Here is a 22,758-nt window from a genome sequence, read left to right as displayed (position 1 = left end):
ATAATATAAAGTGAGCACTGGACACTTCGTATTCTGTGTTGTAATTGCAATCAATATATTTGAAAATGTAGAAAAACACCCAAAATATTTAATAAATTTCAATTGGAATTTTTTTGTTTAACCATGTGATTAAAACTGCGATTTATCGCGATTAATTTTTTTAATCATGATTAATTTTTTTAAGTTAATCGCGTGAGTTAACTGCGATTAATCGACAGCCCTAATTGTTACCCTTCCATGCTACCCCATGTGTACATCACATGACCGCAGTAACGCGCACTTCCTGTCCTTCCTGGCCCTGCACTGCACACAAAACTACACACAGAGCCACAGCTAATAATAATAGTCACAGTTCAGGGCAACTGCACCTGCATTCCCCATCCGTGGCCCACCAAGGGTATCCACTGTAGGCTCCAGGCTCCCAGTCGTCACCTCTCTTGGTGAAAGACCCGCATCTCACTCACTCCTGCTGGGGTTTTAAGGCTACACAGCTCCCTGGGTTACCTTGCAATGTCCCCAGCAAACCAGACCAGCTAAACAGTCCAGAACCTGTGCCTTGCTTTCTTTCCAAAGGCTATAATCAGTGTGTTGCCTGCACTTATAAGGTGTTGCCCACAACTGAGTTATCTCACAACTCCTTCTAAGCAAGTATGTTTATTCTGAAGGTCAAAGCATTACAGAGACAATGTTTTAAAACAATCAAAGAACCTACACGCCAGAGATCACCCATTGGGGCCCTGTCAACACGCATCCTCCCCTCGAGGGAACTCCCTCCTGCTCGGACACAGCATTGCAGGGGACTTTGCCTCACGCCCGCTCTGGAGGCCACTTTCTCAGCCATAATGTCCAGCCCCAGCCAGTCTCTTCTCTGGACTCTCTCACTGGGTCTCCTGCGGCTCCACCCTCCGGCCAAGTGACAACATTTCAGTCCCCTTCCGGGGTTCAGCTCTAAGCCAAAGGTCCTTCACCACCACCACCCCAGGCTTTTCCCTGCTGGGCTTCTGCCTCCCTTCTGTCTCATTCCCTGGCCCTTGCAGGACCTAGGTAAGGCTTTCTCCGCTATAGGGCCCCACCACAGGAGGTGACCCTGCTCCTGTAGGTCTGCTCTCTGGCCACAGCCAATCCCAATGAATGGACCTGCCTTCATGCCCTTCCCAGGGAGAGGGAGCTCCCCAGAGCTCCTCTCTCCTGGGTCTTTTCCCCTCAACCACCCTGCTCAGCTGCCTATACAACCCAGCTCCACCTCCTCTGGCCAGGTCATTAGTTAATCACCTCCCAGGTGCGGAGCATAACTAAGTAGGTTCTTTCCCTTGCTTTACAGGAAATGGGGTTAAGCCCATCGCAGGCCTAGTAGGGCGAGGCCTTCCAACCCTTCCCCAAGGATGGGGTCCCCCTTGGACAGAAGGTCCTGCCCACTCGCTGGAGCAGAAAGCAGGCCCTGAGTCAGTTTAAACTCAGGCTATTTATCCCAAAGGCCTTTCTTCGTCTGTTGGTGTCTGGAGAACCCAGTCTAGGGAGCCTCTCCAGGAGGGGTCACAACCTGGCTGGCTTGCCTTGATCACCTCCCACTGGTTTTAGTTCCTGGAGGAGCTGCGGTCCCCCTCCCCCATGGAGTAGACGCTGGCAGACACCTGGGCGGGGTAATAGCACAGAGGGTAATTGTGAGCTGGCCCCAGAGCTGTCTGAGGAGCCGGCGGTGATGAGGCATTTCCCCGCACGCTGCAACCTCTCTCCCTTCCCCAGGTGTTCGTGCAGCCGGCTAACGTGGCGGTCACCAAGATGGACGTCAATAACCTGGCCATGGTGATGGCCCCCAACTGCCTGCGCTGCCAGTCCGACGACCCGCGCATCATCTTCGAGAACACCAGGAAGGAAATGTCCTTCATCCGGGTGCTGATCCAGCACCTGGACACCGGCTTCATGGAGGGGGTCCTATAGCGGCGAGCAGGGGGAGGCGCCCAAACCAAATCTGACGACGACCACGACCCACCCAACCCCCAGGTCAATCAGCCGACAAGTGCGAGCCAGACACCGCCAAGGGAAGGACTGGGCAGCCCTGGGCAGGGCCTCTCGTCCCCGTCACACCATGTCCCCAGCGCCATGTCGACCTGGCCTAGTCCCGCCTCTCTCGCCCCAGCATCTCTCGTCATCCTTTGCCCTCCGGTGTCATACAGGAAGTGGTGGCGGGATCCCGCCAGTGCTCCTGGCCAAACGACAGCCGCCCTCCCCTGAACCAGACCTCTGGAGATGTCGCTGCCCATTCCCCCAGCCAAGCCGCCGTGGGGCAGCCTGCAGGGTTAGCCTGGCATGGCGGCCCCCTGCAGGTGAGGCTTGGGAGTCCTGCCCGGCGTCCTGGGCCTGCAGCCACTGTGGGGATGTGGGATGCCGGGCCTTGCCCCCGCGCTCTCGCAAACAGGCGTCCAGGAGAGCCACTCCCAGCACGGGCTGCAGCTGCCACGTGCTTCCTAGGGGAGGGGGGCGTTTAAGATGGCAGCGTGGATGGAGGGGGAGATCAGAATAAGTCAGCGAGCATCACCAATGCTCCTGCCCTGGGGCCAGCGCTGGCTGGGAGGGTGGGTAGGACAGTCTCCAGGCAGGGACCGCAGAGTGGGTATTTGCAGCAGTCCCACCCAGCCTGGGAGCTAGGGGATATCTGGCGGGAACATTCATGTGGAATAGGGTATGGATCTGTCTGGTAGGATAAAACCCCTTGGTAGGAAGGGGTCTAAGCCCCATGCCGGCCCCATCAGCCCAGCCCCCCAGTGAGAAGAGGGACCCCTTTATGGCAGGAGGAGGGGGCCAAAACCAACTCCAAGTTCTCAGGGCAAAGCTTGTGGTCAGGCGTCTCCATGACCCAGAGCCATTTGCAGCCGGTGATGTCACTTCCCCTTCCTTTCCCCCTCTTCATCAGCTGCTTGTAAGCCCAGAGCTGATGGCAGCGTCTGTTGAGAGGGGCTGGGAGGGCGGGTTGTCAACTGAGCAGTGATTGATTCTCAAACCCTGAGACCTACCAGCCCTTTCTAGACAGGATCTCTACGCCTTGAACGTAACCCCGCGCGGGGAGGCTCAGGGCAGGGCAGAAAGCTATGACTGCAGCTGTTTTGTCCTGGTGTTCGATTCACGCTCCCGGGTGCTGCCTGGGCTCCCGTTCCAGAGCAGGACAGCCAGGAGGGGCCGGGCTTCATTTGCCATTTGGGCTGCAGCTGGCGCAGGGTTCGGCTACGTCTCAGCAAACCCACAACCCGAGCTAGAAGGGGATTGTCCCCGGCTTTTCCTGACTCCCCTCAGCAGTGAGCTGCTCCTAGAGCGGGCGACAGTGCTTAGCCCGAGCCGGCAGAGGGTGCGTGTCCCATCGGCTCCACCTGCAGACGATGGATTAACCATCAGCCGGGGATAGAAGAATGACCATCCTGTGTATGGGTAGGGCGAGTTCACTTCCTGGGTATTTTGCCCATGTGGCCCATGCATCAGCAATAACTCCATCGCTGATTTCCAAGACAACATCTGCTCGGTTTCTCAACCCAGACAAGGCTGGCGCTGGCCGGCGCTGCGTGCGGCAGGTCAGGCCCTGGCTCGCTGGGCCCCAGCGCCGTCAGCTCAGCCCTGCGGAGGAGAGTTGTTTTGAGCAGGGCGCCACTGGAAGAGTCGTGCTGTCGGGAGTGGGTGTGGAGAGTGCCAAGGAGCTGGTGTCACAGCAGCACCCGGCGTGCCAAACCCTTCCACTGTAGCAATCTCCCGCCTGGGCCGTGTCATGGCTGGATTCTGCCGCATCGGCCAAGGCAAGGAGGCTGCCGTGCTGAACCATGGCAAAGAGCAAGGCCTTTAAAGCACTATTGGTGGAAGTGCTGGCTCCTGAAGGCAGAGAGAGACCGAGGGGTTCTCTCCTGCTGCCAGACAATGAAAATTTGGGTCAAGCTTGTGAAAATCCCACCTGGCAACACGTTCTGGATGGCCCCTGGCATCAGCCCCAGCGAGGCGTCGTGGGCTTCGGGATCACCGGCTCGGAGGGCTCTGGGACCCATGGCGGAGCTGAAGCCATCAGCAGTGCCACTTTTCTCTCTTCCTTGCCCTCCGGAGGGTCTCCAAGGCTGATGGCTGCCGTGGCTCTGTGGGAGCTGGGAGGCTGGTGGGAAACGGTTACAATCCAGCTAGTTCCCTCCCCTCGAGGGGCTCTCCTTGGGACAGTCAGGACCGATGCAGGCTGGACTCGGGTCTCTGAAAGTAGCTCTGGCGTCTCCGCCTCCCCATCTGACAGGGACAAAATCCCTTCTTGTCGAGCCGCCTGGCGAGTCTGAAATGCCCACCTGAGCCCCAGCATCTCCACGCTCCGGTGCCTTCTGCAGTCGGCCCCTTGCCCAGCTGCCACCCCCAGGCCTGCGCTCGAGCAGATCTCCAGCTCTATCCGCCTTGACCTGAGGCCGGTTCCCTCCTCAGGGTCTGTTGGCCTTTAGGGTTCACATGTATTAAAATGGAGTCCAGCTCAGGACGCAATCAAACCAGCCCCTGAGCAGTGGCACTGGGCTGAGTCTCTGAGGATCTGCAGTGCACCGCCCCATATCTCTGTTTTTAGAGCGCTCCCCAGTTTAACCCTGAGCTCCTGGCCCGTGCCCCCCACCCCCTGCAGGAGAGTTAACCTCTTGGCTGCTGGTGCTCAGGCAGGGACTCTGTGCCCTACCACCTAGGTTTACATTTCTCCCCGTTAACTCTCTTCTCCCCAGCCTCTCTCCCAGCTCTGCTCTTTAACCGGCAGCCCTGCTTCCTTCGGATCTCAGCGGAGGAACTGGGTTTTCGGTCTGACCTCTGTTTGCTTCGTGATTCCTGTTAATGCTGGGAATCACACAAGGATTTCACTTCACAGTGCCAAGGGACCTCTACCTCCTGGGGGACCCATCCAGTGACAGGTCCCCCATGCTGGATTCCTCCTCAGCCTCTGTTTCCCGATCAGCTCGGTTCAGCATTCAGCTGGGATGGTTCCCCCATCTCACCCCAGACAGCCGGAGCATGGACAGCCCAAGTCTGCTTGCCCCGGGGACCTGAGCCCACAGGCCCCTCCTGCCTCGCTGAGACCTTGTTTTCATCTCACACTGCCATCAGTCTGTGGCAGGCAGCGGGGTCCTCGGTGCTGCTCAGCCCGGGGCAGCGTGCAATGGCTGGGTGCCCCAGCAGCAGGTGCTCTAGGGAGCCGTGAGCTCACCGACATGCCAGCCGTGCAGTGTCCTCAGCCACACTCCAGGACATCCTTGTGGCTCACCAGGAGAGAGAACTGCAAAGGGTCCTGGGTGGAGAGCCCCATCCCCCACCCGAGGGGTCTCTGCAGAGCCCCAGAGAGTCTGGCTGAGTGTCTATACCTTGGATGTCAGGTTGATGCCAAAGCCCTGGATGTGAGGAGCAGAGTGCAGTGCATACCCGCTGTGTGTCCCACGGCGCTGGGGTGCGTCAGGGGCCTCTGGCCTGCCGTCTGTGGCTCCCACCCCCACAGGAACAACGGGCTGCTCTCTGGGACCGAAACTGCTGTGTAGGGGCAGCGCACAGCACCGGTGGGGCCAGTCACACATGATCAGGCAGGAGAGTCCAGCCGGGATTGTCGTGCCCTCCCTGCCAAGCTGGGAACATCCCCCTCTCCGGGAAAGGGAAGAGTGACCCCTGCTGTTAGAGACAGGCTGAGCTTGACAGGGTCAGGCCACAGAAGCAAGAAGTCGGATCTAGCCGTCCGTCGTCTCGGGTATTTCTCATGTGCTGTCACTGCGTGACTAAGTGCCAAGAACACTCAATAGCGTAGCGCTAACATTGCCCACTGGGCCCTCACTCGTCATTCTCCAGGATTCATTCACTGATATGATAAATCTTTCTTTTCCTTCTCTCTCCTCCTCCTCGTCACCTGGCCACGAAGAAGGCTTCTCATTGAGTGTCAAACACACTCAGGCTTGGGCTGGCTCTCCTGTGGTGAGGAGTTCCACAGTCCGCCAAGGAGGCTGTGCCCAAAGACCGGCAGTTCTTCCAGCCTGGAGGAGGGGCCTCATGTCACACTGCTTCCTGGCTGGCAGCTTTGAGCTTCTGGTTAGTTACTTCCCTGCAGCCTCCTTGGGGAAGGGAGTCCCTGGGAACTCACCAGCAGTTGGGCTGATAAGAGATTAACCCCTTGGTGTTTTCACAGCTTCCCACCAGTCCCTCCCTCCAGCCTTTCTCGGAGAAAGGGAAAGAGACAGTCAAACCATCCCAGCGAGCCTGTTCCTCGGAGAGATGATGGGCATCAGGGAACCTACTGGGGGAGGGACGGGGTCCAACCCCATGCACATGAACCCCACAGCCTTGGACGATGGCAGGGACAGGTGTGCCGAGCTGGAGCCCAGACGCGCCGTGATTCCCTCCATGCAGCTATAAAGAGCAAGTGCCTTCAGCTCCCCGAGAGAGCTCCCCGAGAGAGCCGGCCCCAGCAGCAACCGCTCTCCCTGCCCACACACCTGCCGGGAAAGGAGTGAGAGACACAGGTGCTGTGAGGACCCTGAGTAGCCCAGCAGTGAGCCTGGCAACTCTGCAGTGGCTGGTGCTTTCGTCCTCGGTCTCGGTGAGGTCCCAGACCCTCCTGGGGAACCTCTGGGACGGATTAACTAACCCCTTTTGTGTCTCCAACCTTCCCTGATTCCTCGCGGCTCCCCCCCCCCCCCATCTCAGCTGGGGTCTCTTTGGCCTGGGCTTCTCTTGTCCAGTCCGACAGTGAGATTTCATCCCTTCCTACCTGAACGGTTTTTCTTGCCACTCACGTGGACGCGTTGCCAGCTGATGTGTTCCAGCCATTTGCCGGAGCCCAGGCAGTGCAGAGCACCCCTGGCCCCCGCCAGAGAGGAAAGGAGCGGAAAGCACCTGCATCTTGCTGGAGGAAACCCAGGGGTGCTGTACCCAGCTCAACAAGGGCTTTCAGGTGTGTCCCTGCAAGTCCCAGGGAGTCGTTCCCTGGACGCCAGCGGGCTGTTCCCGGGGGTGAGGAGAGCAGGGTCATCCCAAGGGGTAGTGCCCCCACCCCGGCTCCCAGGGTGCTGCTTGCTGGGGTGACTTGGCCATTCCCCATACTGTGCTGGGTCAGTGCTAGCAGCACTTTAACTTTGGGCTCAGCCATTTCCGCCCCCCAGGACTTGGAATGAGAGTGGATTTCACTGGGCTGGGCCTGGACAAACCCTCTCAGCTGTGTGACCGATCCGTACCCTGGGGAGCCTCTGGTCAGTTTGCCCCCGGCCTGCCATGGCCTGTTTCCCTAGGTCCACCTGGCAATTCAAAACCTACAGCTGGCCCGGGCTTGCGGGGCTTGGGCTAAGGGGCTGTTTCACTGCGGTGTAGACGTCCAGGCTGGGGACCCTGCAAGGCGGGAGGTTCCCAGAGCCCGGGCTCCAGCCTGAGCACGAACATTTACATCACAATTAAACAGCCCCTTCCCCTTAGCCCGAGCCACAAGAGCCAGAGTCAGCAATTGTCTGACTGCCGTGTAGACAAACCCTCGGTGACTCGGGCGGCTTGTAGGCCTTGTAAATACTTCTAAGGGCTGTAACCAGGTCACCATTCAGATATGCTCCAGCTGCTGCAGCAGACCAACGGGGGGGAGGCGAAGGGTCCTTCCCACTTCCTTTCCTGTTAACAAGTCATCTGATGGCTTCAGCAGGGGACATTCCCCTCCGAGAGTCATGGTTCTCCCCACAGACGTCCTGATCCTTGAGGGAGGCTGGTGGGCTTTCTGACCAGGTCTCCTGTAACTCTCCTGAACCCAGTGGCAATAAACCCGAGGGCCAGGGCAGCGTGAGAGAGCAGGGTCAGTCATTTGACCTGCGACTGTGACTGTTTCCCCGAGCCCTCCTGCAAAGTCCATGGAGAATGTGTCCCCAAAGATGTCGCAGGATGCAGGGCCCCAGACTCTTGCTGCAGGAGCGGGAGCTGTCAGCAGGGGGTGCAGCGGCAACACGATGGAAGGTGTGTGTGTGTCAGGGTTTCAGGCTGCAGCAGCCTGGTCTTAGAGCCAGGGTGAGCAATGAATCCGCTTTTGCACTTCCCAAAGCAACAGCCGACGTTGCCCACGGCAGGCTCCAGGAGAAGGGCATTAGGAGAGCTGCTTCCTCGCACCTGGGAGGGACACTCATTTGGCTGGTGCTCATTCGTTCTGCCCTCTTTCAGTGGCCCGGTGACGCAGGCAGCACCCCCAGGCTGCAGTGTGAGTGGTGCTTAATCAGTGCCTGTACTGGATCCAAACGCAAAAATGGTGGAGCCCCCAGACCAGCTCCCATCTGGCTGGGCAAGCCTCCTTTCAGGACCCAGCAACTCTGCTGCTCCTGGGCCCGGCCCCGTGAGCTGTCAAGGGCCCTCAGCTCCCATGACGTCAGTAGGAGGTTAGGACCCTTGGCCCTTCTCAGGATTGGCCCCTCAATCAGCAGAAACCCAGCCCTTGTATGGACTCACCTAGAGACGCCTGGTCATCCTCTGGAGATTGCCGTCTGGATGTACAGTGCTAGTCGAGACGAGGCTGGTCGAGGTCGGCCCGACACCCCAGCTGGGGTTTCTGGGTGTAAGTGGTACCTTGTGTCCCCTCTTTCACCAGTAGAACTTACAAATGGAAGGGGCCTCCCAGACCATCTAATCCGTCCCCCGGCAGCGCAGGGAGGGCAAGATTCTAGAAGCACCGTCTAGAGTAGCTCCAGCGACGGGAGCGAGAGCGATGGAGAGGGAGAGATTATTTTTATTTAGTGCGTTCCTGTAAAGCTGGAATGTTACGGCGCATCCCAGGCCAGTCAGAGTATATAGAGAGATATAAAGAGAGAGAGATATACATAGTAAAAATCACTAATGACATAGTTTTAAATCCAGATGCTATTTATCTTTAGAGCCATTGTCTGTCGCCCTTTCATTGCACAAGAATTAGCTTTTGTCCCAGTTCCATTGCAGGGTTTCTTCATGGCTTCTGACCAAAAAATACTCCTCCTCTTCCCCCTGCGTCCTGTAGAGACAGGCCCTTCGGCGGCTCCCTTAGGGACAGGACCTTCCGCGGCGCTGACTCCACTCAGTCGAGGGCAGAGGCCGCCTAGTCGTTCCCAGTCTAGTTGCCGCAGGATCAGTCAAGAAGGCGAAAGTGGAACATTAGAGTCCCCCCAGCAGCAAGATGCTGGCAGTTCATTGCTGGGCGCTGGTCTAAGAGCCATCTCTACCACGCAGCTGGTTGAGTCTCCACTGCTCCCCCAGGCGGGGTTAACTGTCAAGGCTCAGTGCCCATCGGGTTGTTTCTGGCACTGAATTCTCCCCTCTGGCTGGTTCACTGCACAAGTTCCACACCTCGCCCAGGGCCAGATCCTGCCCCTGGGAACCTGAGCGCCTCTCCCTGGGTCTTCCTGACAGAGCAGCTGGTAGGCTCCTTGGAAGCGGCTGAGGAGGTGCTGTTGGGTGGAAGCCTCCGGGACCCAGTGCCTGCTGTCTCTGCTCTTGAAGCCCGTCGGAGATGCGCTAGTGTAGCAAGAGCATCACTGGGCCTGTACAGGATTCTGATCTTGGCGAATCCAGAGAGATCTCCCCTACATAGAGATCAGAAGCTGGCCCTTGAGTCTCCAGCCAGGGCTGGGAGCCCCTTCTCCCCGGGGGCTACACCTTCCCACAGGTACCAAAACCTAGGGGAATGTGGCTCTTTCAAGGGACATTGTCAGGGCGTTTTGGCCAAAAACGCAGGCTGTGTTACAGAAATGGTCCGACCACCAGGCAGCAGTGGGGAAGGGTTCATGAAATCTGCCTTGTCAACATTCAAAATGGGATTGAAATTTTCCCTGCTCCCCAAATTGCCCGGGGCTATTGCCTGAGAACCAGGAAGTGAAACCGACTGGTCTCGCTGCACAGCCTGGGCTGAGCAAATAAACTTAGGTGCTGCTAGGAAGCCAGGGAAGGGAATTTAACCTGACAGTGTCCCTTGAAATAGGGGAAGGGGCAAATTCATCCCTACGGGGAATCCCTTGACACCCGAGATGAGTTTGGCCCCACGTGTGGCAGGGGAGCAGAGCACTGCTGGGGCCACGTGGAATAAGCGGATGCAGATTAGTGCTGAATTCCCAGGCAACGTGTCTCTAGGACTCGGTCAGCATCCATACGGCCACCAGCGCCAAAGGAAGTGACTGGCGCGGAGCTGTTTGCTACAGAGCGGTCGGACCGTCTCCTTGCCCCCCTGCTGGAGTGGGCCACATGTGGGGAGCCCCGGTTGTGTGGGGAGCCCCGGTTGTGTGCTTGCTGCCCGCAAATCTCTGCGGAACTTGTCGATTGATTCGCTTTAGCATTATCAATTTGCATGTGCCCAGGTGGGAACCCATCAGGCCTTTCCCAGCAGATGCCGGAGGTTTTCCCAAAGTAGGGACAGGAATCCCAGCCTAAATAGGTTTGTCCTGTTGAACCAAATTCTAGTTCATTTACCCGAGCGCAAGTCCATCCGCGTCAGTGGTTTTTACTCCAGATTTACACCGGCATGAGATCAGGGGGCTGGATCCTGACCCCACTGAAGCCAGTGGGAATTGCACCCTTGACTTCAGTGGGAGTAAGACCAGACATTAATGCTGGAAGTACTGGCCTGAATCCCGGTGCACGGGGAATGGGATTTGACACGGAGTCTCTTTCCATCGGCTCCACCTTTTCTCAGTTAAAGACAGAAGTTGTACAGAGATTTTGTAACTATCCAGAAGCTCTTCTGATCTCATTAGAAGCTCCGGAGCCGATTCTCCCCCTTCTTTTTTTTTATTTTTAGATGGAACTGGCCTTTCTCCAGCATTGTATGTTCCAGATGTTCTGACATTGTTCTTCTTGTCGTCATAAACTCGTTTTTTCCCCTCGATTTTATATATCAATTTTTTTAGACTTGAGTTTTTATTTATTATTAAAAAGGCAAAAAAAGAACAAACCAAACCACTCATGGCCGCAGCAAGGAGGGAGCCAGACATTACGGGAGACAAAGGCGACTGCTCAGGAAGGCGTTTGGGGCTGGAGGTGCATTCTCCATCAATGGGCGACAAAGATTCCCCCCCCCCCCCCCGGGTCTGTTCCAAACGAAAAAAAACCCTAAAGTGACACTTGCTTTTAACCACTCAGTGACTAACCACTAATGTGCCCCAGCACATGTGACCCCAACTGTCTGCTCCCGCACCCAGGGGGGACTCTCCAGGTGGGCCTGTGCCCGTCCTGCTGTCCAGGGCTTCAGTCTGGCATCTCTCACCAGCACTAAATCCCGCAGGCAAAGCAGAACTCAGACAGTCCAGGAACTGGGCCCGATTCTCCCCTCTCCTCCACCTGCACAGCTCCGCTGACCCCCGCCCCCGGGTTTACACCTGCGTGAGCTCACAGGCTCACACTACAGCCAGAACAAACCAGGCCAGCCCTTGTGGGCCAGCCCCTAGCATATAGTATATCCAGCCAAAGGGCTGGATTCTGGGTTAACACAGGTGTCAATCTGGGGCAAGTCCACTGAACTCGATGGGCCCGATCCTGCATTGACACCAGCCCAAATCAAGAGCAACTCCATCCCCGTGAGTGGCAGGGAAGTGCGAGTGGAGTCACTCGGAGCTAGACCATTGGGACCGAGATCAAGATCTGGCTCAGTGCCTGGCATCATTCCTCAGCTGGTGATGTTGGTTCTTTGGCCTGTCGCCCGAGCCAGCCCCAGCACATGGAGTCACCATGTTACCCCAGTGGGTTCCCTAGCCAGGAATTCTGCTGTGCCTGGGGTCGCTGCTGGGTGCAGTTTTTGTCTCTTTTTCGTTCCTTTCAAGTGTCAAGGTGAATTTGAAAGTCTGATTCCCCCCCCCCCCCACTCCCCGATGTTTTCCTTGGACAATCATCTCAGGCACTGGGCAGGCTGCAAGCAACGCACCCGAAGGGAAACAGACGAGACGCGGCTCTCTCTGTCATCCGCATTCACGGTGGAGATGGACGTTTATAAGACATGCTGAGTAATCTTTGACCTTTAATGCCACGGGCCTTGAAGGCGATTAGGGGGGCAACCTACTGTGTAACGTTGTCTGACTAACTCTGTAATTATGAAGCATGGACATGTAGCGGCGACTCCATGTTGTGTGAATAAAGCTACATATGGACAGTCCCCTGCGCTGCATGTCCTGTGTGTTGGTAGCTGCTTCTGTTTCCTGCATGTCTAAAGGGTTCCTTCTCCCCCTGGACACACACACAGCTCCCATTAGCAGGGGGGTAACATCACAACCTCCCCTGCACAGCTCGTGAGCCGGGTTTGAACACCAGGACTTCAAGAACAAAGGACCCTGCCACTCAAACTAAAGAAGGAACTCCATTAGCTGGTAGCAATAGCAGGCTGTTATCCTCTAGCTGATCAGCTACTAGAGTGAGACATGATACACACGCTCTGCCCGTGGGTTCCAATAACCTAAGGAGTCTGCAACGCGTTACATTTCCTGAACAAGACCAAAGCAAACGGAGCCTGAGTCTCTGTCCTTATTACCAGGGTCTCTCCATCAACTTCAGGGGAACCTCTCCTGATTCACACCATTGTGAGATGAGAATTGCATCTTTCACCCACCACTGAAATGCCACCTCTGGGGTAGAAAGCAGCAGCTGTTTAACATCACACAGTGACACTACACAACAGGGACAGGAGAAAATTAGGGTGGTGGAATGGGATTAGCTGAGTTGGGACCCAGCCAGGATACTTTGGGTTGCACCCTGACTCCCGGGGATCTTCACTGATTCCAAGTGCTCGGGGCCTCGGTTTTACCTGTGGTTTGGAAGACGAGACCTCTCCTTCTGGAGCTTTGGGTCAGATGGGGCAATTGGCAAAGCGCCAAGCTGGCATCGAGTGCAAAGCCAGGATCCCTTACACCGCTGGGATGGGATGGGGGGCACTGACCCGCCCGTGTGGCAGCAGGTGCATGTGCCCGGGAAGGCACTGGGAGTTTCTCTGCCCCAGGGGTGGGAGGATGGGGATGGGCTTGAGGTGTCGGTTCCGTTCACTCACATCCCCTCTAGCCTCGATACGCCTCTCTCCATTGGCCACCATGGGGCTACCCCTGCATCACACTGGGAGATCAGCATCTGGTCCTGTCTGAGCTCCGGGTCCCCCAGGGTTAGCACAAAGCAAAGGTCCTAGCCAGGGCAGGGTGGTGATACTTCAGCCCAGTTCTCTCTCCGAGTGCTGCCCGCTGGAGGACGTGAGCATGGCCACAGCCTCCCAAAGACACAACGGGGCCCGGGCCCTGCCTGCCACACCTGTGTCCATCAGGAGCAGCCTCTGCAGGCAGTGAAATTTGGCAGCATCCAGCCAGGCTGAAGACTCTGACTGTCACACACCAACGGTTCTTGGTCAAAACTTCCGCTCTCGGCTTCTGAAGCTGGAAGTCAGAATCCAGGAGCCCCAGGGCCACGCATCTGACTCCAGACACCTGGGGCCAGGGACTGACTGTGTCCTTGGCTTTGTCTCTAATGCCCCCGCGACACTATGCAGAGAATAAATAAATACACACTCTGCCCCTGATACACTGGTGGTCAGCTGGGGCAGAACCTGGAGAGCTCCCCGGGGTCACCCCAGTCTTAGGAGCTCAGTTCTTTTTAGTAGGGTTCAGTTACACAATAGATGGTCACCAGGGTCGGCTCCAGGTTTTTTGCTGCCCCCAAGCAAAAAAAAAAGCTGGAGTGTCTCCGCCAAAGCAAAAAAAAAAAAAGGGCCGGAGTGCCGCCCCTTGAAAAGTGCCGCCCCGAGCACATGCTTGGGATGCTGGTGCCTGGAGCCGGCCCTGATGGTCACCAAACGCCCCAGGTGTGCACTCCCCACCAGCTGGCCTGCTAGCCCCTCCCCCTCAGGTATGTGTCTCCCCTCCGCCCCCCAACAGGTCTGCCAAGTGTCCCTGGAACAAGCAGCATCAGGCTGTGTTTGATTTCAACCCTTCGCTAAGTCTCTTGGGATTGTAGCACGAGTCTCATGATATTTGGTGGTTTGCTTAAAGCCCCAGTTCCTGGAGTCCTGGGATTGGGTGGAAATGTCAGCTTTCGTGTGTGACATGGAAGGAGGTTGTAACTTCCAGGGGCCTGACGGAGGAAGGGGGCCAGGGGGAGTTGGTTTCTGCCCCTCACGGTTGCAGAGAAGACTTTGAAAATGTGACCCCTAAAGACTCCAACATCCAGACGCCAAGAAACGGCCCCAGCCGGATGATTTTTTAAAATCTGATTTTTAAACCAACTCTCAATATTGGGGGGCGGGGGGCTGACCTTGGAGCTGGGAGTTGGTGACACTAGCTTGGCGATATCTGGGGCATGTCCTACAGCCTCAGCGCCTGCTGTCAGGTGAGTCTGGGGACCTCCCAGCTTGTATTTGTTAAAAGAGCCATTTTCTAGCCCTTCTGGTAACGGGAAAGTTTTAAAACATGATCTCAGCGACCCCTAATGACTCAGAAACCAGGAGGCAAAAAAAAAAAAAAAAAAATCCCCAAATAGATCTACATATTTTTCAAAAGCTCATTGACTGTGGGGGGAGGGAAGGGGAGGGGCTGGGGGAATCTTACTCTGTATGGGACCGTGGGCCGAGCTCACTGCACCAAGGGCACATTGGACAGCAAGGCTGGAGTTACAGGGCATGATCAAAACTAGCCAGGAGCAGCCAGTCTGGGCCCTAGCGGGCACCATGCTGCCCAGCCAAGCAGGGGCCTGGGGGCTGCTGTGGCTCCCATAACGCTGCCTTCATCACCCGAGCAGACGGAGTTTGGCTTCATGGGGATCCCCAAAGGCCAAAGTTACTCTCCTCAATCAATACTGGACTAGCTGTCGGAGCACACAGGCACTGTGGTTCAGCAGAAGGGGCACCACCTCCTGTAGGCGAGACCAGGGACTTGCACCACCTCTGATCAGAGGTGGCAGAAATTGTAAAAGCTGGAGATGAAAAAGGCCTGTTAGGGCCTACATCTGGTCTATTGCCTGGGGATCAGGCCAGGCCTGGTCCCAAAAGGGAATTCTCCAGGATGGAGCATCCACTGCTCCCTTTAGGAGGCGTCGCCACAGCCCAACGCAGCTCCCTACTGGGAAAGGTTCCTTGAATTTCCCAATTCCAGGCCAGGCCAGCACAGCGCCCAGGGTTAAACAATCAGTGCCGCAGGCTGCCGACACCCCTTCTCTCCCTAGGGGTGGGGCCAGCCTTTTTCCTCATCGTCAGCTGAGCCTCCCGGCCTGGTTCGGAGCTGTGCTGAACAACTGTACCGGAAGCAGCGGGAGCTGGGGACACGCTCAGCAGCTTGGACTATCCGGCCACAAGTGTCTGGGGCTGGGCCCCGACACTGGAGGCCCCCAACATTAGGGGAGCCCTTTGGAAATTGAACGGAGTATTGCAAGCGTGGCCACAGCTAAGCCGTACAGAGAGACTCTGCCCTCGCTGCTCGGAGACGGGAGGCCTCTGCACATGCCGCCTCATGTCACACCGGCCTTTCTTCCGCCCATAGCCCATTGCAAACTCCGGCCTCTGTCTCCCTGCCCCGCTGTCTCTCTCAGTCCTTCCTGCCAGTCGGGATCAGAGTTTCAGGTTCTTTTTCCCCAGATGGGATGAGCTTGAATGTGCCTGGGCTGGTTTTTATTTCTAGCGCCCCTCCGGGTGAAATGTCCCTGCCTGGCGGGTGCAGAAAACCCCATCAACGATAGTCCTGTTCCTGCGCCTGGGTTAGGCACAGCAGTCTGACGACGTGGGAATTCACCCATGAAAGCTCATGCTCCAATACATCTGTTAGTCTTTAAGGTGCCACAGGACTCTCTTGCTTTTCACAGTCACCTTGCAGCCCCGGGGAGATCAGTCCATCGAGGACGGGGCAAGCTGAGCCTTTGAAAGGATTTGGAAGCTGTAGGGACGCAGTGTGATCTACCAACCTGTTTCTACACCCAGCACATGGGAGATTACTGCCCTGCTGGGGTGATTTCATCTTTCCTGGGTCTCCATCCCTATGGGCGTTTCATTCACATAGTGGCTTCTTGTGACGGATCCTGCAAACACCCGCTAATCTAAGCCAATAGCAGGCTGTCCCCTGGAGCTGGGGTGGGTGGCAGCCCCTTCCAGGCCTGCTGGGCCTGGGATTACACGGAGCCCCTGCCCGCTCACTCAGCTCCCCTGCGTTACCTTAACACACTGCTTATTCCTGCTCCGGCGTCCCGACGCGCCTCAGGGCGCTGGAACGGGAGTGCCAGCTAATGCCCAGCAGGCTGCCAACGAGGGTCGGCCACTCACACACACCTTTCAAAGCAAGGGAGGGGGCTGCTTGGGCGGAAGGTTGTGTAGGGTTACCATTCGTCCGGATTTACCCGGACATGTCCTCCTTTTTGTGCTAAAAATAGCGTCTGGGGGGAATTTGTAAAGCACTCACAATGTCCGGGATTTCCCCCCTCCCCCGGAGCGGCTGGGAGGGCTGCAGGAAAGTCCCGGGCTGGATTCCGGAGCAGCTGGAGAGGAGCTCCGCCCTGCATTCTGAGCAAGTGTCTCAGCACAAAGTGCAGCCCTCCCCTTTTGCAACTGGGAGCGGTTTCTGCCATGCAGCGTAGCAAAACGGGAGCGAGAGCACTTTGTGCTGATACAAGGGCCGCTCTCCCCTGCAACCCGGTCCGGGCCAGGGACCGGGTTTTGTTGTGCAGGGCCAGGGACCGGGTTTTGTTGTGCTGGGGAGCTTAGCCACTTGTCCGGCTCGCACAGAGCCCAACACCCTGTTCTGAGCAGCAGGGTAAGGGGGGGCAGGAGAAGGGACAGGGAGGTTCTGGAGGGGGCAGTCAAGAAACGGGGGCGGGGCTTTTTGGGGGGAGTGGAGAAAGTTTTGGGCAGTCAGGGTACAGGTAGGGGGTAGGGTCCTGGTGGGCAGTTGGGGGGGGTCTTAGGAGGGGGCAGTTAGGGGACAAGGAACAGGGAGTCTTAGGTAGGGGGTGGGGTTCTGGAGGGAAGTTAGGAGCAGGGGTCCCAGGAGGGGGCAGTCAGGGGACAAGGAGCGGGGGGGTAGGGGGCTGGGAGTTTTGGGGGGGAGCTGTCAGGGGGCAGGAGTGGGGAGAGGGATCGGAGCAGTCAGGGGACAGGGAGCAGAGGGGTTTAGATGGGTTGGGAGTTCTGGGGGGGGCTGTCAGGGGGCAGGAGTGCGGAGAGGGATCGGAGCAGTCAGGGGACAGGGAGCAGAGGGGTTTAGATGGGTTGGGAGTTCTGGGGGGGAACTGTCAGGGGGCAGGAGTGGGGAGAGGGATCGGAGCAGTCAGGGGACAGGGAGCAGAGGGGTTTAGATGGGTTGGGAGTTCTCGGGGGGGCTGTCAGGGGGCAGGAGTGCGGAGAGGGATCGGAGCAGTCAGGGGACAGGGAGCAGAGGGGTTTAGATGGGTTGGGAGTTCTGGGGGGGGCTGTCAGGGGGCAGGAGTGCGGAGAGGGATCGGAGCAGTCGGGACAGGGAGCAGAGGGGTTTAGATGGGTTGGGAGTTCTGGGGGGGGCTGTCAGGGGGCAGGAGTGCGGAGAGGGATCGGAGCAGTCAGGACAGGGAGCAGAGGGGTTTAGATGGGTTGGGAGTTCTGGGGGGGGCTGTCAGGGGGTGGGGAGTGGTTGGATGGGGCGTGGGAGTCCCAGGGGTCTGTCTGGGGGTGGGGGTGTGGATAAAGGTTGGGGCAGTCAGGGGACAAGAGGCAGGGAGGCTTAGATAGTCCTGGGGGGCAGTTAGGGGCAGGGGTCCCAGGAGGGGGTAGTCAGGGGACAAGGAACGGGGGGAGGGTTGGGAGGTCAGGGGGGGCGGGAAGTGGGAGGGGCAGGGGTGGGGCTAGGGCGGGGCTTCTCCCATCCTCTTTTTTGCTCGCTGAAATATGGTAACCCTAAGGTTGTGGCCTGGTGCTTAAGGCCCTGGCCTGCCCCTCAGGAGTGCTGGATTCAGTTCATAGCTCTGCTCCAGGCTTTGTTTGTGACCTTGGGGTATTTAGGTCCCAGAATAAGTGGCTACGTTTCAAGAGAACCCTGCACGCTGGCAAATCTAGCCTGCCTTTAGGTCCCTCAATGGGAGCTGCGCACTTCGAGTTGCGGGTACTGAGTGTTGGGAGATCTGGGCCTCATCTGCCACGGCCACGGCCACCCCGTCCTTCCTCTCACCCACCTTGACTGTCTTGCCTTGGAAATGCTTCAGGGCAGGGACGGTGTCTGGCCAGCACCAGCCACAGCAGGGCTGCCATGTCAGAGCCTCTAGGCACTACTGGGATACAACTAATAGCAGCTAAGGGCTCCTTCGCTTAGCTCCTACCCGGCACATTCACCACCCGTCACTGCCAGACTCTGCCCCCTGCATCCCCAATGGACCCACCCCACCACCTTCCTCCACATCACACTTCAGGGTAACGTCCCCCTGGCTCGGGTGGGACCCACTGGGCTTGGTGCGCGGGGGCTACAGGGGGACTCTGCTGGCTAGATTGGGAGCTGGGTTCGCAAGGGGGGGGGGAATACAGGGGTGGGGGTCAGGCTGGGTGGAGTGGGAGCTTACAGGGAGGCAGGCAGGATGAAGTGGGGGTGTATATGGAGCAGGACACAGAGTGGGGCAGGGGCCAGAGTTGGGGCACATGTGGGGGTGGCAGGTCGAGGAGGGGGTTAATTGGGGGAGGGCGATATGGGGGGCAGGCTGGCCAGTGCTGGGGGGGGGCAGGAGCTGTGCTGGAGGGTTAATTGGGGGAGGGGGATACGGGGGCGGGAGCTGTGCTGGGGGGTTAATTGGGGGAGGGCGATGGGGGGCAGGAGCTGTGCTGGGGGGTTAATTGGGGGAGGGCGATGGGGGGCAAGAGCTGTGCTGGGGGGTTAATTGGGGGAGGGGGATACGGGGGCAGGAGCTGTGCTGGGGGGTTAATTGGGGGAGGGCGATGCAGGGGGGCAGTCTGGCCAGTGCTGGCGGGCAGGAGCTGTGATGGGGGGTTAATTGGGGGAGGGGGATACGGGGGCGGGAGCTGTGCGGGGGGGGTTAATTGGGGGAGGGGGATACGGGGGCGGGAGCTGTGCGGGGGGGTTAATTGGGGGAGGGGGATACGGGGGCGGGAGCTGTGCGGGGGGTTAATTGGGGGAGGGCGATACGGGGGCAGGAGCTGTGCGGGGGGGTTAATTGGGGGAGGGCGATGCGGGGGGCAGTCTGGCCAGTGCTGGCGGGCAGGAGCTGTGCTGGGGGGTTAATTGGGGGAGGGCGATGCAGGGGGGCAGTCTGGCCAGTGCTGGGGGGGGCAGGAGCTGTGCTGGGGGGTTAATTGGGGGAGGGCGATGCGGGGGGCAGTCTGGCCAGTGCTGGCGGGCAGGAGCTGTGCTGGGGGGTTAATTGGGGGAGGGCGATGCAGGGGGGCAGTCTGGCCAGTGCTGGGGGGGGCAGGAGCTGTGCTGGGGGGTTAATTGGGGGAGGGCGATGCGGGGGGCAGTCTGGCCAGTGCTGGCGGGCAGGAGCTGTGCTGGGGGGTTAATTGGGGGAGGAGGATACGGGGGCGGGAGCTGTGCGGGGGGGTTAATTGGGGGAGGGCGATGGGGGGCAGGAGCTGTGCGGGGGGGTTAATTGGGGGAGGGGGATGGGGGGCAGGAGCTGTGCGGGGGGGTTAATTGGGGGAGGGGGATGGGGGGCAGGAGCTGTGCGGGGGGGTTAATTGGGGGAGGGGGATACGGGGGCGGGAGCTGTGCGGGGGGGTTAATTGGGGGAGGGGGATGGGTGCAGGAGCTGTGCTGGGGGGTTAATTGGGGGAGGGCGATGGGGGGCAGGAGCTGTGCGGGGGGGTTAATTGGGGGAGGGGGATACGGGGGCGGGAGCTGTGCGGGGGGGTTAATTGGGGGAGGGCGATGGGGGGCAGGAGCTGTGCTGGGGGGTTAATTGGGGGAGGGCGATGGGGGGCAGGAGCTGTGCGGGGGGGTTAATTGGGGGAGGGGGATACGGGGGCGGGAGCTGTGCGGGGGGGGTTAATTGGGGGAGGGCGATGGGGGGCAGGAGCTGTGCGGGGGGGTTAATTGGGGGAGGGCGATGGGGGGCAGGAGCTGTGCGGGGGGGTTAATTAGGGGAGGGCGATGGGGGGCAGGAGCTGTGCGGGGGGGTTAATTGGGGGAGGGGGATACGGGGGCGGGAGCTGTGCGGGGGGGTTAATTGGGGGAGGGCGATGGGGGGCAGGAGCTGTGCGGGGGGGTTAATTGGGGGAGGGCGATGGGGGGCAGGAGCTGTGCGGGGGGGTTAATTGGGGGAGGGGGATACGGGGGCGGGAGCTGTGCGGGGGGGTTAATTGGGGGAGGGCGATGGGGGGCAGGAGCTGTGCGGGGGGGTTAATTGGGGGAGGGCGATGGGGGGCAGGAGCTGTGCGGGGGGGTTAATTGGGGGAGGGGGATACGGGGGCGGGAGCTGTGCGGGGGGGGTTAATTGGGGGAGGGCGATGGGGGGCAGGAGCTGTGCGGGGGGGTTAATTGGGGGAGGGGGCACGGGGGCGGGAGCTGTGCGGGGGGGGTTAATTGGGGGAGGGGGATACGGGGGCGGGAGCTGTGCGGGGGGGTTAATTGGGGGAGGGGGATACGGGGGCGGGAGCTGTGCGGGGGGGTTAATTGGGGGAGGGGGATACGGGGGCGGGAGCTGTGCGGGGGGGTTAATTGGGGGAGGGGGATACGGGGGCGGGAGCTGTGCGGGGGGGTTAATTGGGGGAGGGGGATACGGGGGCGGGAGCTGTGCGGGGGGGTTAATTGGGGGAGGGGGATACGGGGGCGGGAGCTGTGCGGGGGGGTTAATTGGGGGAGGTCGATGGGGGGCGGGAGCTGTGCGGGGGGGTTAATTGGGGGAGGGGGCACGGGGGCGGGAGCTGTGCGGGGGGGGTTAATTGGGGGAGGGGGATACGGGGGCGGGAGCTGTGCGGGGGGGTTAATTGGGGGAGGGGGATACGGGGGCGGGAGCTGTGCGGGGGGGTTAATTGGGGGAGGGGGATACGGGGGCGGGAGCTGTGCGGGGGGGTTAATTGGGGGAGGGGGATACGGGGGCGGGAGCTGTGCGGGGGGGTTAATTGGGGGAGGGGGATACGGGGGCGGGAGCTGTGCGGGGGGGTTAATTGGGGGAGGGGGATACGGGGGCGGGAGCTGTGCGGGGGGGTTAATTGGGGGAGGGGGATACGGGGGCGGGAGCTGTGCGGGGGGGTTAATTGGGGGAGGTCGATGGGGGGGCGGGAGCTGTGCGGGGGGGTTAATTGGGGGAGGGGGATACGGGGGCGGGAGCTGTGCGGGGGGGTTAATTGGGGGAGGGGGATACGGGGGCGGGAGCTGTGCGGGGGGGTTAATTGGGGGAGGGGGATACGGGGGCGGGAGCTGTGCGGGGGGGTTAATTGGGGGAGGGGGATACGGGGGCGGGAGCTGTGCGGGGGGGTTAATTGGGGGAGGGGGATACGGGGGCAGGAGCTGTGCGGGGGGGTTAATTGGGGGAGGGGGATACGGGGGCGGGAGCTGTGCGGGGGGGTTAATTGGGGGAGGTCGATGGGGGGCGGGAGCTGTGCGGGGGGGTTAATTGGGGGAGGGGGATACGGGGGCGGGAGCTGTGCGGGGGGGTTAATTGGGGGAGGGGGATACGGGGGCGGGAGCTGTGCGGGGGGGTTAATTGGGGGAGGGGGATACGGGGGGCGGGAGCTGTGCGGGGGGGTTAATTGGGGGAGGGGGATACGGGGGCGGGAGCTGTGCGGGGGGGTTAATTGGGCGAGGGGGATACGGGGGCGGGAGCTGTGCGGGGGGGTTAATTGGGGGAGGTCGATGGGGGGCGGGAGCTGTGCGGGGGGGTTAATTGGGGGAGGGCGATGGGGGGCGGGAGCTGTGCGGGGGGGTTAATTGGGGGAGGGGGATACGGGGGCGGGAGCTGTGCGGGGGGGTTAATTGGGGGAGGGGGATACGGGGGCGGGAGCTGTGCGGGGGGGTTAATTGGGGGAGGGGGATACGGGGGCGCGGGAGCTGTGCGGGGGGGTTAATTGGGGGAGGGGGATACGGGGGCGGGAGCTGTGCGGGGGGGTTAATTGGGGGAGGGCGATGGGGGGCGGGAGCTGTGCGGGGGGGTTAATTGGGGGAGGGGGATACGGGGGCGGGAGCTGTGCGGGGGGGTTAATTGGGGGAGGGGGATACGGGGGCGGGAGCTGTGCGGGGGGGTTAATTGGGGGAGGGGGATACGGGGGCGGGAGCTGTGCGGGGGGGTTAATTGGGGGAGGGGGATACGGGGGCGGGAGCTGTGCGGGGGGGTTAATTGGGGGAGGGGGATACGGGGGCGGGAGCTGTGCGGGGGGGTTAATTGGGGGAGGTCGATGGGGGGCAGGAGCTGTGCGGGGGGGTTAATTGGGGGAGGGGGATACGGGGGCGGGAGCTGTGCGGGGGGGTTAATTGGGGGAGGGGGATACGGGGGCGGGAGCTGTGCGGGGGGGTTAATTGGGGGAGGGGGATACGGGGGCGGGAGCTGTGCGGGGGGGTTAATTGGGGGAGGTCGATGGGGGGCAGGAGCTGTGCGGGGGGGTTAATTGGGGGAGGGGGATACGGGGGCGGGAGCTGTGCGGGGGGGTTAATTGGGGGAGGGGGATACGGGGGCGGGAGCTGTGCGGGGGGGTTAATTGGGGGAGGGCGATGGGGGGCGGGAGCTGTGCGGGGGGGTTAATTGGGGGAGGGCGATGGGGGGCAGGAGCTGTGCGGGGGGGTTAATTGGGGGAGGGGGCACGGGGACCAGCTGCCGCTGGCCGGGGGGGTGCGGGACTCTCGCCCCCAGGCAGCCCCGTCCCGAGGCCCCGGGTCCCGGCCGGCCCCGGAA

General features: G+C 60.0%; 1 protein-coding gene across 3 annotated transcripts in view; it reads left to right on the top strand.

Moving 5' to 3' along the window:
* Positions 1-4,361, top strand: part of ARHGAP39 (Rho GTPase activating protein 39) — a 423,580-nt gene extending 419,219 nt beyond the window's left edge. For all 3 annotated transcript variants that reach the window (XM_054018891.1, XM_054018890.1, XM_054018892.1), the window contains one exon: positions 1,744-4,361. In XM_054018891.1, the coding sequence (XP_053874866.1) occupies positions 1,744-1,938 (195 nt within the window). In that variant the 3' untranslated portion in view covers positions 1,939-4,361. The remainder of the gene's footprint in view (positions 1-1,743) is intronic.
* Positions 4,362-22,758: the final 18,397 nt, after the last annotated feature.

This window comes from Malaclemys terrapin, chromosome 2 (genome assembly GCF_027887155.1).
Source record: "Malaclemys terrapin pileata isolate rMalTer1 chromosome 2, rMalTer1.hap1, whole genome shotgun sequence".
Classification (NCBI taxonomy): domain Eukaryota; kingdom Metazoa; phylum Chordata; order Testudines; family Emydidae; genus Malaclemys; species Malaclemys terrapin.
Note: the sequence above shows the minus strand (reverse complement) of the source record. Positions and strands in the feature narration are given on the sequence as shown.